This window comes from Magnolia sinica, chromosome 18 (assembly GCF_029962835.1).
Source record: "Magnolia sinica isolate HGM2019 chromosome 18, MsV1, whole genome shotgun sequence".
In the NCBI taxonomy this organism is placed as follows: Eukaryota; Viridiplantae; Streptophyta; class Magnoliopsida; order Magnoliales; family Magnoliaceae; genus Magnolia; species Magnolia sinica.
Window position 1 is genome coordinate 50828093 of NC_080590.1, and position 15253 is coordinate 50843345.

A 15253-nucleotide genomic window follows, 5' to 3' on the forward strand; every position below is an offset into this window, starting at 1 on the left:
CTTCAGTAGCGAGTTTGGCTACACAACGTGTCTGTAGCTGATCAGGGTCCTATGTTATCTGGCGTTGGGAGTTTGGATTATTAACAAGTAAAGAAAGAAAGCAAGAGTCTGTCTCCATCAATCGCTTTTACTTGTGTGTGTGTGTGTGTCTCAAATCATCAATATGAAGTCGTTGTAAAATGCCACGCGCACATTCGCACAACCCAAAGTAACAAACACTGCGACTCACCTGAAAATTGTCGGTCACAAAGGATTACTAGCGTCGGTCAACACGTGTGTGTTGTTGGCTTAACGAGTGGTATGGACGGGATTTTGGTGGTTGGGGATGTTCTTCGCATGGAACGCCACCCAACCCCACATGGCGCATGGTCCGGATCTTCTACAAGTGCTACAATTTGAAACGCTTGCTTTTGACCTTTGCTGTGATTCCATTTTAGACCACGTTTGGAATCATGCAGAAAGATAAATGAACACATACAGCCACTGTATTTTAACTTTTTACATACATCCAGCCCCCTTTTTCCCATCGCGTGTAGCTTATCAGAGCCGTGTGCAAAATGCGAGCAAACCAAGAAATTGCTATATTAAAAAAATATATAGATAAATAAATAAATAAAGGGTGGTCCACTCATCAGGTCGCCAAATCGGATGAAGTGGTTTGGTCTGATATTAAACCCAGGGGGTGATCTTCATGGCCCAATTCCCTACACGTGACATGTTGGCAGTGAAACTTCACATGCGCATGGTGCATCCTTCACACTAAAATATACCTAGGAATGGTTTCCATGCTCCAAACGAGGCGTGTGGCAGTTCATTGGTAGCAAAATCCAAACCATTGAAATAACCGTTCATGCACCCAAAAAACCCTGATTGGAAGATCCAGACCGTTGGTCTGTTGTCTTTTGCATGTACCATTCCCAAAAGAGTATCGAAATTGGAATATCCTAGCCAGTAGCCACCAATCTAGGCGATTTCTATTTCATTATATATTTATATTTTTAAGCTGAATGCATTCGGTTGTTTTATTACCTTACGGTGCCAAAAATCAACGGGGTCACAATCATATCCTATATAGAGGAGATTTTTGAGCACTGATCCTTCGCAAATGGGACACAACAGATCAGTTATCCGTATAACCCAACGATGGGGTATGCTTGTAGAAAAACTGAGCGGGTACCTTGTTACACCGTGCAAGGCCTCTGAGCCTTGGATCGTGGATTGTGGCACGCACACATCATCCGTGGTTGGGCCCCACCCGAACTGACTGCAAATGGGGTTTCTATACAACCACCAGTCCGGATTCCATAAAATATCAAAGTGGAGAAACAATGAAAAACAAAAGAGGCAGTTGCATTCCCCCCATTATTCAACATCAACCACACACATTTTTTATTGATTGATGGATGGCTATAAACACAAAAGAATCTTTATTTACTCTACCCTCTGTCCACCCTCCTTTATTTTGGTGGGCCACAGCAGGTAGCCCACGTGAAACCTCCTCTGCTGTGTTCCCATCTCCATCACTCAAAACCAACAAAATAAGATACCAAAAAATAATATTAAACCGAAACAGCCCCACTACCAGACAATTCCCCAACAAAACAAAGAAACCCCAAAAAAAAAAAAAATTACTAATAATACATATAACCTTCTTTTATATATACTAATCATCTTCTTCCTTTCTTTTTTTTTTTGGGCGGTTGGTATGCCCACATGAGGCCCATATCTTCCAACCAAAAGTCCCTCCTAATTTTCCTCTTCTTCCCCATTTGCTGTGCTGCTGCGCGTGCACCAAAAAGAAAAAAAACATCCTGAAAAGCTCACCTCCTTCCTTTTTCATCATCAGGGGGGGGATTTTCATATACAACCCTCTTCCCCACAAGTTAAAATGCATCTGCCAATAAACACAAAATACATATATTTTCAGAATACGTGGGAAAGAAGCAGTAACCATTCAACCGGTGACCATCTAATGGACAGCTTAAATGAAAATGGCCAGCAGCCCAAATTCAGCAAGTTAATATCAAGGCAAACCCTGCTGGTTAGTGGTTTGGGGGTTTTTTATTGGAAAAGCATGAGAAAGGACCTAATCTCATAGTTCTAAAACTCACTGACTTAAAACATGAAACTCGGCCAACTGAACTCAGCAAGATTTCAAGCTGAGTCCCTCGGTCTGGGTCTGAATCAACCCAATATGGGAAGGACTCATCAAGGCAACACCACATGACTCACAGTAACTCGTTGGTGAGTTGCCACATACCCAACTAACAATTTCGTGACAATGTTTCTGTTTTAAATTACTTATCTATAGTTTTAAATATTTTGGATATCTGTCAGTATACATGGTTTTTATTTTTATTTTTGTAATCATTAAATACAAAGTCTAAGTTGGGTTTGGAGTCAACGCGCCCCCAGCTAGACATCAAGTTGAGTTTTCGAGTTTTTAAACAGATCCTCTAAATATGTCCCATACCCAACTTGGCTGGTTTCCATACATGTAGAGATTATTATATGGCCATAATAATGTCTTGTAGTTCTGTGAATGTGATTGACGATCTAGACCATCCAAATCAATGGCCCACTCTAGATCGTGCATATCCAAAAAAAAAAAAAAAAAAGTCACATTTAACTGGTGGTTAGAGTGGAGATAATGGCTGATTAAATTCTAGGGCAAATGTCTATTCATCCATTTCATCAAAGAAAGACAAACAGTTTGGATTGAATTCAATGATCCGCGAGCAAAATAGAATTTTTGCCCTCTTTGAATTTGATCAAAGGAGAAAAGTTGATTTACACGCTTAGAATTACAATGCAAAAGCAAGAAAAAACAAAAGGAAAAAAAAAAGGGAATGGAATCATCACCTTTTTTCAATTGAAATTTGGGAAATTTTCTATTGGCAAGTGGAGAAACGAGAATCCTGTCCAAAAGCCCCTAGCATCCTACACGCCACCTCAAGCAACTTCCCTGTAAATCATCATATAAAATTTTAAATTCAATCAAATGATGTCCTACTAGCTACCAAATGATGAAAATAGCCTTCCAACCAACCCCCAAAAAAAAGATATTCAATTAAAAACGAAATGACAAAAATAACATTCCAACCGACAAAAAAAAAAAGGGTAAGAAATTCAATTAAAAACAAAAATAGCCTTCCTCTATATGTTAGGCCCTCAATCAGCCAGGTGACCAACTCAGATGGGTCACCCCACCTGGAAAAATCAGGATTAGATGCCAACCAAATGTCTGTGTGGGGCCATAATGGTGTGACCTACCATGATGAAGAGAATATGCAAAAATCAGCCTGATTAAAATAAATAAATAATAAATAAAATACTGAAAAAAACTCAGGGGGACCACACCTTATGAACTTGGCTGTTTTGGGAGCAATTTTACATTCTGACCATTGGTGTGGCCCATATGAGCTTTTAATGAGGCTTATCTTCTGTATGTCTAGTCCAAATAATAGTTCTCAACTGATGGACAGAATTGATTTTACATATACATTATGGTGGACCCCACAGGGTCTGGGTGTTTTACCCAGAGAGTAAAACAGGGGTTGTAGGCGACTCCAGTCCCCCGGATCTGACCTGTACCCAGACGCATTGGGCCACATTTAAACTTACATAAAAAATAAAAAAAAAACTTTTACTCTTGTAGACTGTGATGGGAGATACACAGGCATTTAGAAATTGCATACATGGTGTACAATTAACACAAATTACACTTATGGGTCTTGTTGGGGACAAAACATACAAGTCCGCAGACTCGGACTAAATGCCTCGGGCCACCAAAGGATGTGTCAAATCCGAGGAGTTATTCGCTAGACCGAGGCAAAGGTTGAGTCGGCCCCGACGGGTCGGTAGGGTCGTCAATGTCTCGGGCATGCTTCGGGCGGACCTCTTTATCGGATCGACCGTCACAAGATGAAGCCGCACTCCGGATGTCTTGGGATAAGATTCCCGATCCCGAAGCTCACGGGATCGGATGAAGGCATGAGACGGGCACGATCCTGTTTCCGTGATCCCAGGAGAAGATTCCGTGATCCCGGGAGAAGATCTCGCGCACAATACCAGGAAGAGAATCCTCGTACGATTAAATGCCCCAGCAGCTATAAAAGAAGGGGGGGGCCCTCACCTTGAGAGGTACGAAAACAAATTCCTCCAAAAGACTTTTCAATACTTTAAGACCCCGAGTCCAGGCCTGACTTTGGCATCGGAGGGTCCCCTGCGCTAGCCAGGGTCTCCTTTGTCCTTTTTCTGTGCAGGCATACAAGGATCCAGGAGGACGAACCAGATAATTGCATCAACAGTTTGGCGCCGTCTGTGGGAACGTGCAAAAAGCCATCCCGTACCTCTATATTGAGTCCAATGGTGATGACTAGAAGGACGGTCCCAGAAGAAGATTTGAATGAGAACGCGATTACAGGGCCACCCGGTCCAATCGCCGTTCCCCCAGCCCAGAACGCACCTAACAACCGCCGACGAGGGGCGACCGGAACAAGCAACAATCAGCGGGGTCGCGACGATGGGCGGTTGGACAAGGAGGTTCAAGAAATCCGTTCCGATATGAATACGATGAAACAGATGCTGGAACGAATGTATCAGCAGCAAATGCAGCCACTCCCGCATCCTCAAGGGGAGACGGCGCGCGTACCGACGGCGGCGGTTGATCCTCAACCTTCTGCGCCGCAGTCTTTCCGGCCGAGCCAACCCCAAGGCGGGTCAGAACCATCTCCAGCGCAGTCAGCCAACGCCTCCCTCCCCCCGACTGATCTTCGGCACGAAATAGAACGAAGAAGGCGCAATCGCCCTTCCATGGAAGGCACGGCAGAGAGCAGCGAACCTTGGAAAGCCGACATTCAAAATTTCAAAAAAGAAGTGCGGGAAGAGATGGCAAAAGAGATGGCAGAGATAAAGCACGGCCGGAACGTATATTCAGCCGGGTCCGAAGCGAAAGCGTCCCCCTTTGTGGACTCGGTAATGAAAGCCCGATTGCCCGAGAGGTTTCGATTACCTCAAATCACTCCTTTCACCGGCAAGGCCGACCCGACCGAGCATATTGAGTGCTTCATAACCTATATGGAACTCCACGATGCCTCGGATGCAGTAATGTGTCGGGCCTTTTCTCTTACATTGACCGATGTAGCTCGACTGTGGTTCAAACAGCTGAAGCCAAAATCCATCAGTTCATTCGTTGAGCTAAGCAACGCCTTCCTCACCAACTTCATCGGCGGAAAGAAAAAATTAAAGCCCCCTGCACATCTGAATAACCTAGTCCAGAAGCAGGGAGAGCTATTGAAAGATTACATCAAGCGTTTTAATTTCGAATCCCTTCAAGTTCGGAAACATTCGGAAGAAACAGCCCTCAATGCACTCATGCAAGGAGTTAGGGATAAGCCATTCCTGGCATCTCTAGACAAAACTCCGCCCGATACTCTGGCAGAGTTTATGGCGCGGTCCGATAAATATGCCAACGCCGAGGAAGCGCGAATCCTGCGTGAAACTAAAACCTCGGCCAAAGAGTCGGCCAAAAAAGAAGCCGACTCGGCCGGGGGAAGGAAACGCAAAGAGGATCAAGCACGTGACGAGCGAAGGTCAGGAAAACGGCCGGATCGAAAATTTTCCACATATACTCCCCTGAATAAGACTCGGGAAGAGGTGCTGATGGAAATAAAAAACGAAGGCTTTGTCAACTGGCCCAGTAAGCTCAGGAGTAATCCTAATCGGCGGGATAAGGATAAGTACTGTCATTATCATCGCGATCACGGGCATAACACAAGTGACTGCCGTCACTTAAAAGAAGAGATCGAAAGACTCATAAAAGACGGCCGACTCAGAGAACATATGGTCAAAGCTGGGGCATCTGAGGCGCGCCCGACCGAGAGTAAGCCTATGTAAGAAATCCGGACGATTATCGGCGGTCCACAATGTGGGGGCGACTCAAACAACGCGCGAAGGAATCACGCACGAAAACTTAGTCAGCCTCAGTCAGAGCTCATGATTATAGATCGGCCATCAAAGGAGAAGAAAAGAGAAAGATATTGCATCTCGTTCACAGAAGAAGATGCCCGAGGCATCTATCACCCCCACGATGACGCATTGATTGTCACCATGACTATCGCTAACCGAAAGGTGTTTCGTATACTAGTCGATACGGGGTCATCTGCAGACGTGTTATTTACCCCGGCGTTCGACAAAATGGGGATCGAACGATCCACACTGCGCCCAGTTCGGACCCCGTTGATCGGTTTTTCCGGAGGACAGGTCTTGCCTGAAGGAACTGTCTCATTACCACTCACTGCTGGCAATGCTCCACATCAGACGACGATGATGATTGACTTCCTGGTCGTCGATCAACCCTCGGTATACAATGCGATACTCGGCCGACCTTCCTTGAGTCTCCTCCAGGCGGTGGTATCCACATACCATCTTACAATGAAATTCCCGACCGAGTCAGGAGTCGGAATTGTTAAAGGAGACCAGCAAGACGGCGATGTTACATGATAGCTGTAAAAGGAGCCGCCGACAAAAGTCCGACCAACATATTAACAATCGAATCGTTGGACCCTCGGGCGAGAATTATGAACGAGGACACGGTCGAAGATCTTGTCTCAATCGCCTTAGTCGAAACAGATGGATCCAAGACGGTGCGAATTGGCTCATCTCTGCAGTCCCCTTTGAGAGAAAAGCTGATCGCCTTGCTCCGAGAGTACGCCGACGTATTCGCTTGGAATCATGAAGATATGCAAGGGATCGACCCTTCCGTGGGACTCACCCGCTTAACGTCGATCCGTCATATCGACCGATCCGACAGAAGACCGCTTGGCCCCGAACGATACGCCATCATCGAGAAAGAAGTCAACAAACTACTCCAAGCTAACTTCCAGCCGACTCACCAAATGGGCTATCGAGTGAGTGAGTTTGATATTCAATACCGACCAAAGCGCAATCAAAGGGCAAGCCGTATGATTTTATCGCCGAAGGAACACCTTCAACCGAACTCTCAGTGAACGATACGCCGAAGGTCGATGCAGTGCCCGCCTCGACCGCTTCCCCTTGCCCTATTCCATGGAATCTGTATGTCGACGGTTCTTCCAACTCGAAGGCCAGTGGGGCTGGGGTTGTGGAAACCCCCGATCACACCTATATACAGGATGCCTTACGACTTGGATTTCAAGCGTCGAACAATACGGCGGAATATGAAGCGTTGCTACTCGGCCTCCGACTCGCTGCTAGCATGGAGGTCACGCACCTAAGCGTTTTCAGCGACTCTCAGTTGGTTGTTAACCAAGTTACCGGTGTATACCAGACACGGAAAGACCGGCTAAGAGCTTACATGGAGAAAGAAGCGCGTTCTCATTCAAATCTTCTTCTGGGACCGTCCTTCTAGTCATCACCATTGGACTCAGTATAGAGGTACGGGATGGCTTTTTGCACGTCGAATACGTCGATAAACCAAGTATAGACGAGCCAATTAGCGAGGCCGTCAATACAATCGACTCGGAACCATCCTGGATTGATCCAATCCGCCAATTCCTTGACGAAGGAAAGTTGCCAGAAGATCGCACCGAGGCCCGACGAATTAGGATCCGAGCTTCCCGTTACACCATACTCAACGGGACCCTTTATAAGAAAGGATACTACGCCCCGTTGCTGCGGTGCCTCAAACCCAGCGAGGCAAACTATGTGTTACGGGAAATTCATGAAGGAATCTGCGGAAACCACTCTGGAGGGCGATCCCTCGCCTACAAGGTCTTACGACAGGGATACTACTGGCCCACTATCCAACTCGACGCTCGTGAGCTCGTTCAAAAATGCGACAGATGCCAACGGTTTGCGGCAATTCCGAGGCAAGCACCCGAGGCACTGACGCCGATGACGGCCTGGCCTTTCGCACAATGGGGCATCGACCTCATAGGACCGCTCCCTATGGGAAAAGGGCAGACCAAGTTTGCTGTGGTAGCAGTGGACTATTTTACGAAGTGGGCCGAGGCGGAACCATTAGCCAGAATAACCGAGCAGAAGATCACCGAGTTTGTATGGAAAAACATTATCTGCCGATTCGGAGTACCCCGTACCATTGTCACAGACAATGGAAGGCAATTTGATAATAGGAGCTTTCGTGAGATGTGCAAGAACCTCGGGATCAGGAATATTTATTCATCACCGCATCACCCTCAAACCAACGGACAAGTCGAGGCAGTTAACAAGATTATCAAGCACCATCTTCGGACCAAGCTTGGCCGGGCCAAAGGAGCATGGGCCGAAGAGCTCCCGAAAATTCTTTGGGCTTACCGAACTACAACCCGAACGGCCACAGGAGAAACCCCGTTTTCACTCGCTTACGGCTCGGAAGCAGTCACTCCCGTCGAAATCGGATTACCTTTGGCTCGAATCACCTTATTCAATGCAGAAGAGAATGAAGAACTCCTTGCACTCGGACTCGACCTTCTGGACGAACAAAGGGAAAGGGCGAGGCTGCGCACGGAGGCTCGACAACGACAAGTGACTCGGTTCTACAATACCCGAGTTAAGATTAGAAGATTCCGAAGGGGAGATATGGTTCTTCGGAAAGTGTTTTCCAACACTAAGGAGTTTGGGTCGGGCACTGGGACCCAATTGGGAAGGACCCTATATCGTCTCGGGCACCATTAGACCAGGAACATATCGGCTGGAAGACCTGAACGGACAGTCATTGCCTCATCCATGGAACGCTGAACACCTCAAGGTCTACTATCCTTAGCTTACTATTTGATGTTTAAAGACATGCTTTTTCATTCGTCCGAATACGTGTAAGTACAAAAGCAACCGAATACATCGGAGCAAAAAAATATTTACATATAAAAAAAAAAAACCAAAGTCTTCATGCGTCGGCCCCGTCCCCGGCAGTTGTGTCTTCAGCGGCGGCGTCCGGATTCTCGGATTCTGAGGCTGCCCCGCCTTCGATTTCTGAAAGGTCAAGGTCAGGAAAAGACTTCTTTATATCCTTGACGCATTCCAGATATCCGCTCTGGAACAGGCGATCCCTCTCGTCCTCAAACTCGGCCGACTCAAGGAATGCTTGGACGGCCTGGTCCCTAGCCGTCTCGGCCTCCCGAGTCTTCTCCTCGGCCTGCTGAATGCGCTCCGCCGCCTCAAGCTTAGCCCGAGCTAAGTCATCCGCGCACGAAGCATGGACTGCCAGAACTCGCTGATTCTCCTCTTCGGCTTTGGAGAGTCGAACCAGTGCCTGAGCGACCTCTGCCTTCGCTTCGTCCAGGGCCCTTCTGGAAGAAGCCGCCTCTGCCCTCGCGTCTTCGGCAGCTTTCCGAGCAAGAGACGCCTCGCCTGTCAGGACGCCGACCCGGATCTCGGTCTCAGACAGAAGAGCCTGCAGCCGATGAGTTGAGGATAGCTCCTTGCTGGCCTTGATTAAGCAAGGAGCGAGTTCAAAAAGCATCCGGGCAGCGTGGCTGACGGTCTGCGATGACGGGGCGTTGTACAGTTTCACGAACTCTCTTTCACACCCATGGGCCAGGGCCCAAGGAACCATCCCCGACACCACTTGTTGCAGGATTGACGGCCCCTCCTGGTTCGTCTCTTCCCCTCGGGAGGACGCAGTCCTCGTCTCTTCCTCCCCCCTTGAGGTCGTGGCCCCGGTCTCTCCTTCCCGACTCGGCACCGTCGTCTCAACGCGTGCCGAGTCAGGTGCCGCCTGAGGATCCGAAGCAGCAATCGCCGTCTCTTCCGCCCTTTCGTCCAGGTCGGGAATCACGACGACCGGAGGGGCAGAAGAGCTCGCTGGCTCTTTCTCCTTCCGCGGCACCCTTTGCCTCTTCGGTGGCCGAGGCTCTAAAAGAACTGACCGTGGAGGAGCCTTCAACTTCGTGACTGGTCTAAGGGCAGGACGAGCTCCAGTCATCTCCGGTTCGGGGACAATCCTTAGGTTGGGACGAGCTTCGGGCAGATCTGCAAAAACAAAAAAAAGGAGGGGGAGAGCAAGGCGAAGTAAGTCGGCGGAAATTTGAAAAATTCAGAAGATTCGTTCTTAATTACCTGTAACTTCCGAGTCCAGACCTGCAAGGTGAAGGCGCTCCAGCTGAAGAAGCACCTTCCAAGACCTGTCCCTTGATCCGAGCCGAGGCAGTGCTGCCGAGCTTCGGCTTCTTCTTCGCAATATCTGCCCAAACCCCTGCCGTAAGAAAAAAACAAAAAAAAAAAAAAAAAAAAGAAAAAGGGAGAGGGAGAGAAGACCCAAGTCACATGCTCTCTGAAATGTCCGAGGGACTCGAGCCTCGCAAGACCCGGACTCGTCCGTCTCCCATCGACCACATGCCCAGAACCAACGCTCTTTCCAATGTTTGTTGGACGTGGGAGGGTCGGTTATCGAGGAACCGCCTCCGCCTCGCCAAGCAGCAAAGACGTAGAAGCCGGGGTAGTTCGGATTTACCCGCACTTGGTAGGTGGAGAAACTCGTCGACTGTGAGCGGTTCCATCTCAGCCCACAACACCGCACATCCGAGTAAGTTCCTCCACCCATTCGGGACTATCTGCCCCAGGGCAATCTGTATGCGAGATACCGACCAAAGGCAGCAATCAAAGGGCAAGCCGCACTGCATCGATACTTGGTAAATTGCGACTGCCCCAGCAGGAGGGTGATCTGGCAGGTCATTCGGGCGAGGAAGATACGTGATGACCGACTCGGGGATATGATACCCGACTCGGATTCTGTCCAAGTCCGCCTCAGTCGACTGAAGGAACCGGACCGCTTAAATCTTCCCCCGATTCTTCCCCTTCAGACTCGGCCTGCGCCGATTCATCAGCAGGAACTGGGTCAGGGGTTCCTCCGGCGATTAAAATTTCATCTTCTTCCTCTTCATCTTCCTCCATGTCCCTTGGTAAGTTGGGCCTCCCCGGGCGGGTTAATAAGGATGACCCGCCACGGGAAGGAACGACGGAAGCAGGGCGCTCCGCTTGATCGTCGGTGACTCTCTCAAGCATACAAGCAGCGTTGGCATCCACTGCTATCTCCGTTAGTAAAGAGGGCGATTCCGCAACGTTCCAAAAACGTTGCGCTTCGCCTTCGTCTCCGGAAACTCCCACCTGGGGGCTTTGAGAACTCCTATCCGCCATTATTATTATGTAATAAAGAGGAAGGAGAAACTCACCGGAGAGAAAGGAACAGTGGCGGAAAGAAGTGCCGACGATAAAGAGAGAAGAAAGGAAGGAGATGAAAGGCTACGCAAATCCCAGAGAAAACGCAGAGCGAGAATGGCAAGAGCAGTAAAAGTTCGAAGTGTGGGACCCCTGACGTTTTATAAGGTCGCCCTACGGCGGAGACATTAATGGGGAAATGATTCGACGCCTGCATCGATTCCCCCACTCGACACGTGGAGCACGCCGACTAGCAACAATAATAGCTTTACTACGTGTCCAATCCTCATTGGCGGGACCTGCGATTTGATAGCTGACGGCGCATACGATGTCAGAAGCTGAACCGTCCCCATCAAAGGTCTCAATGAATGCGCTTAACGACTACTTCTCGTCTCGGACTAAGTTATGAACCGACTCAGCACTCGCTACTCCTCAGTGTCATATGAAAACACTCGGAGTAAGGGGGCTTACTGTTTGGGACAAAACATACAAGTCCGCAGACTCGGACTAAATGCCTCGGGCCACCAAAGGATGTGTCAAATCCGAGGAGTTATTCGCTAGACCGAGGCAAAGGTTGAGTCGGCCCCGACGGGTCGGTAGGGTCGTCAGTGTCTCGGGCATGCTTCTGGCGGACCTCTTTATCGGATCGACCGTCACAAGATGAAGCCGCACTCCGGATGTCTTGGGATAAGATTCCCGATCCCGAAGCTCACGGGATCGGATGAAGGCATGAGACGGGCACGATCCTGTTTCCGTGATCCCAGGAGAAGATTCCGTGATCCCGGGAGAAGATCTCGCGCACAATACCAGGAAGAGAATCCTCGTACGATTAAATGCCCCAGCAGCTATAAAAGAAGGGGGGCCCTCACCTTGAGAGGTACGAAAACAAATTCCTCCAAAAGACTTTTCAATACTTTAAGACCCCGAGTCCAGGCCTGACTTTGGCATCGGAGGGTCCCCTGCGCTAGCCAGGGTCTCCTTTGTCCTTTTTATTGCATACATGGTGTACAATTAACACAAATTACACTTATGGGTCTCATTTTCGATGCATCGGGAACAGAAATTATGCTAATGTGGACATTAACTGGACAGTTTTAAAAAAAATAAAAATCAACAGCCCTATCTCAATAAACAATTCTGAGCACCTGCATACCAAGAGCTTTACTCTGCCAGAGTAATAAATAAGTCCCTAGAACAAAACCCTCCTGACCCAAGAATTATGTTGAAAGCATGATCCGTTAATCAGAGGACATGATTGTCTAATCAATCATGTTAGGGATGAAACCAATCTGTCGGATGGTCCCAACTATTTGAACAGTTCAGATTTTAGTTGCACGTTGCAGGTAAAGGGCCCAACACCTTCCATCACTCATCATCCCCAAATATTCAAGGGACCCAGTAACAGCATTCCAGAGTTTTTCACTACATAACGCTAGCACACCTATGATCAGCTTTCACGGACAAGGCATATATGATGACCTAGACAATACATATATGGTGGGTCCTACCATTGCTTGGGCTACTAAGCACCAGACAATGACAATCCTGGCTGCTTTTTCTCCCTATGGTGGGGTCACCTTGACGTACATTTATAGCCATCGATCGGACAGATCATATTGCCAGGCTGATGTGGCATTCGTATAGCTATTCATACAATGCTGTCCATGACATGGGCCATCCCAATCATCCATCCATACTCCTAAATGTGCCCATTACAAATACCCAAATCCATAATTCTATATGTAATGACTTAAGAGCATCCAATCATGTGATCCTCCGCACGATCTCCATCAAATGGGGCCCAAAGCTCAGTGATATAGGCTGCCTGTATCATGAGCTCAACTGGGACTGGACTAACATAAGGATACCTCCTGGACAGGACTATCATGTCCCTTATATCAATGACCTGCAAATGGGACCATTAAAAGAGCCATGCTTGGGACAAGAGGTTTACTTTCCTAAACAAATAGCCATGTGGATAGAATTCCATTAAATCCACCCGGCCATCGGATATGATACTTGATTTTAATCATTGAACCCGAAAATCATGATCATCCAAAACTAAGGTAGGCCACACCACAGGAAAGAGTTGCGATGAAACACTCACCATTAGTTTTGTATAGGACCCACCTTGTTATTTATATGCCATCCAATCCATTTACCTCACTTGACTCGTTAAGATTAAAGCATTACAAAAAAAATTCCTGGTTGGTTATATGATGTGAATTTAGAGGTTTTAGGTATAAATAATTTTTTGGGGTGGCCCACTTGAGTGTTGAATCATCCTGATTTTTGGAATCAATGACTAACGAAGGGTAGTGTACGATGATGAACGGTGAGGATTTCGTTCAAGTTAAGTTGTTTCTCCCACTAACGTGAAAGTAATCCCTGTAGGCACCCAAGTGTTTTCCAGGCAAAAAACCCCAGCAATGGTCGACAGTCACCGAGAAATTGGACGGCTACGATCATCCAACCTGTGATACATCTGGACCAATGTATGAACCACCAATCGGCGGGCCCCACTTATAAAAACCCACCGCTTCCGATAAACCCCGCCACTAAAACCGTTACGACCGATACTTGAAGTTCTAATCCCCCAAAAAAATAAAACGAAACAGAGCGTAACGGAAACGAAAAAAAATTCACCTCTCCTGAGCTTAGCAGCAGCAACCTTATGATCCACCACCTTCTTCTCCGCAGCAGGTGAGACCGCCTCCTCCTCGGGTGGGAACAGCACTTTATCAATTCCCTGCACTGAAATCCGACCGTCCGTGTAGATATCCGGATCGAACAGATAAGCGGCTCCCTCGCTATGGCCGAATTTCACCGATCCATCAGCTTCCTGGGCCACCACCTTATGCGGCAGCCGCAGTGTATCGTACCTGACCTTCCCAAACCTCCTCACCGCATTGTACATGCTCTCTTCCGTCTGGTATTCCGGGATCAGATGGTAATACATGATCTGCTCCGGCGCGCCTGGCTCTGATAGCTGGTCCGTCGTCAGTCGGGACATTGCCTCATCGTTCGGCGCCAGGACCGTCAGAACATACCCCTCCGACACCAATCTCCCCATCTCCGTTGCCAGCGACGTGAGATTAACCAAGATATCAGCCATCTCGTTGTACCCACCGTAATGCAGTAAGGTCTGGATGAAATCCTTCACCTGGCTCTCACCGTCGAACCAACGGTGGGCCCCGCCGGGGCCGGGTGCGGGCGCCGGAGCCAGATCAGGTCCTGGCGCCATCGCGTAGAAGACGGGAAGGACCGGAGGCGCGCCGGCCGGGACCGGCATTGGCTTCTTCAGCCGGTTCGTCCTCGGGTCCACCTCCGGCGCGCCCTCTGGAAGGACGGCCGAGATCGAAGTGAGGCTCCGCCTCCGGTTGAAATCCTCCTGTACGGATCGGGGGACCAGCAGACGTTCAATGCCGTGGATGATCCCGTCGGGGCGGATCACGGCATTGGGGTGGACCACATTCGCGAGGTCGATCTTCTGGTTGGGAAACATACGGACGGGATCGTTCGAGAGGGTCCGATGGTGGATGTCGGATCTGGGCCATTGGTCGGCTGGGATCCGGCTGGGGATGACGTGGAACAGGATTAGGGTTTGGAGGGAGCGGAGATTGCCAGGCTCGAGGAGAAAGCGCTTGAACTCGGGATCGAGATCACGGTCGAGGGCCTCGTTGCGAGGGGCGAAGATGGTGATGTTGTGGGCCCCAACGGCGGATTCTAGGGTTTGAAGGAGGAGAGCCTTTTCAACGAGCTCGGAGAGAATGGTGTAATGGGAGTCGAGAAGGGCCACGAGGACGGAGTTGGAATTGATCTGGCCATTGGTAGTGGACGGCTGGGATTTGGACAGGGAGGAGCTGGTGTGCAATGCCGGTGAGAGGGTAGCGAGGGAGAGGAGATAGACGGCTAGGATTAACCGATGGAGGCCGTGGATGTGGCAATCCATGGCTAGAGAGAGAGAGAGAGAGTTGCAGAGAGCTTTTTCTTTCTTTTCCCTGTGAGAGAGATACTGATGATGCTGCTATTTTGTGTTTGTTTTGGTTTTGTCTGGAGCTGTGGGCGGATTTGAAGTGGAGTATTCAGTCGGGTTTTGGATGGAGCGTGGGTTCCGCGA

General features: G+C 48.8%; 1 protein-coding gene across 1 annotated transcript; it reads right to left on the reverse strand.

The window, feature by feature from the left end:
* Positions 1-1331: 1331 nt before the first annotated feature.
* LOC131232930 (fasciclin-like arabinogalactan protein 17) lies at positions 1332-15170 on the reverse strand. Its single transcript, XM_058229459.1, has 3 exons — positions 13780-15170; positions 2863-2965; positions 1332-1894 (listed from the first exon to the last, which is right to left on the reverse strand). Exons 1-2 carry the CDS (start codon positions 15083-15085, stop codon positions 2892-2894), a joined length of 1380 nt encoding a protein of 459 aa, XP_058085442.1. The 5' UTR covers positions 15086-15170; the 3' UTR covers positions 1332-1894; positions 2863-2891.
* Between the last annotated feature and the right edge of the window lie 83 nt (positions 15171-15253).

Excerpts from the sequence above, each read along its gene's own strand:
- LOC131232930 (XM_058229459.1), bottom strand. The coding sequence starts at position 15,085 with ATGGATTGCCACATCCACGGCCTCCATCGGTTAATCCTAGCCGTCTAT. Across the intron at positions 2,966-13,779 it reads TGCTGCTAAGCTCAGGAGAG|GGAAGTTGCTTGAGGTGGCG; the intron begins GTGAATTTTTTT and ends GATGATTTACAG.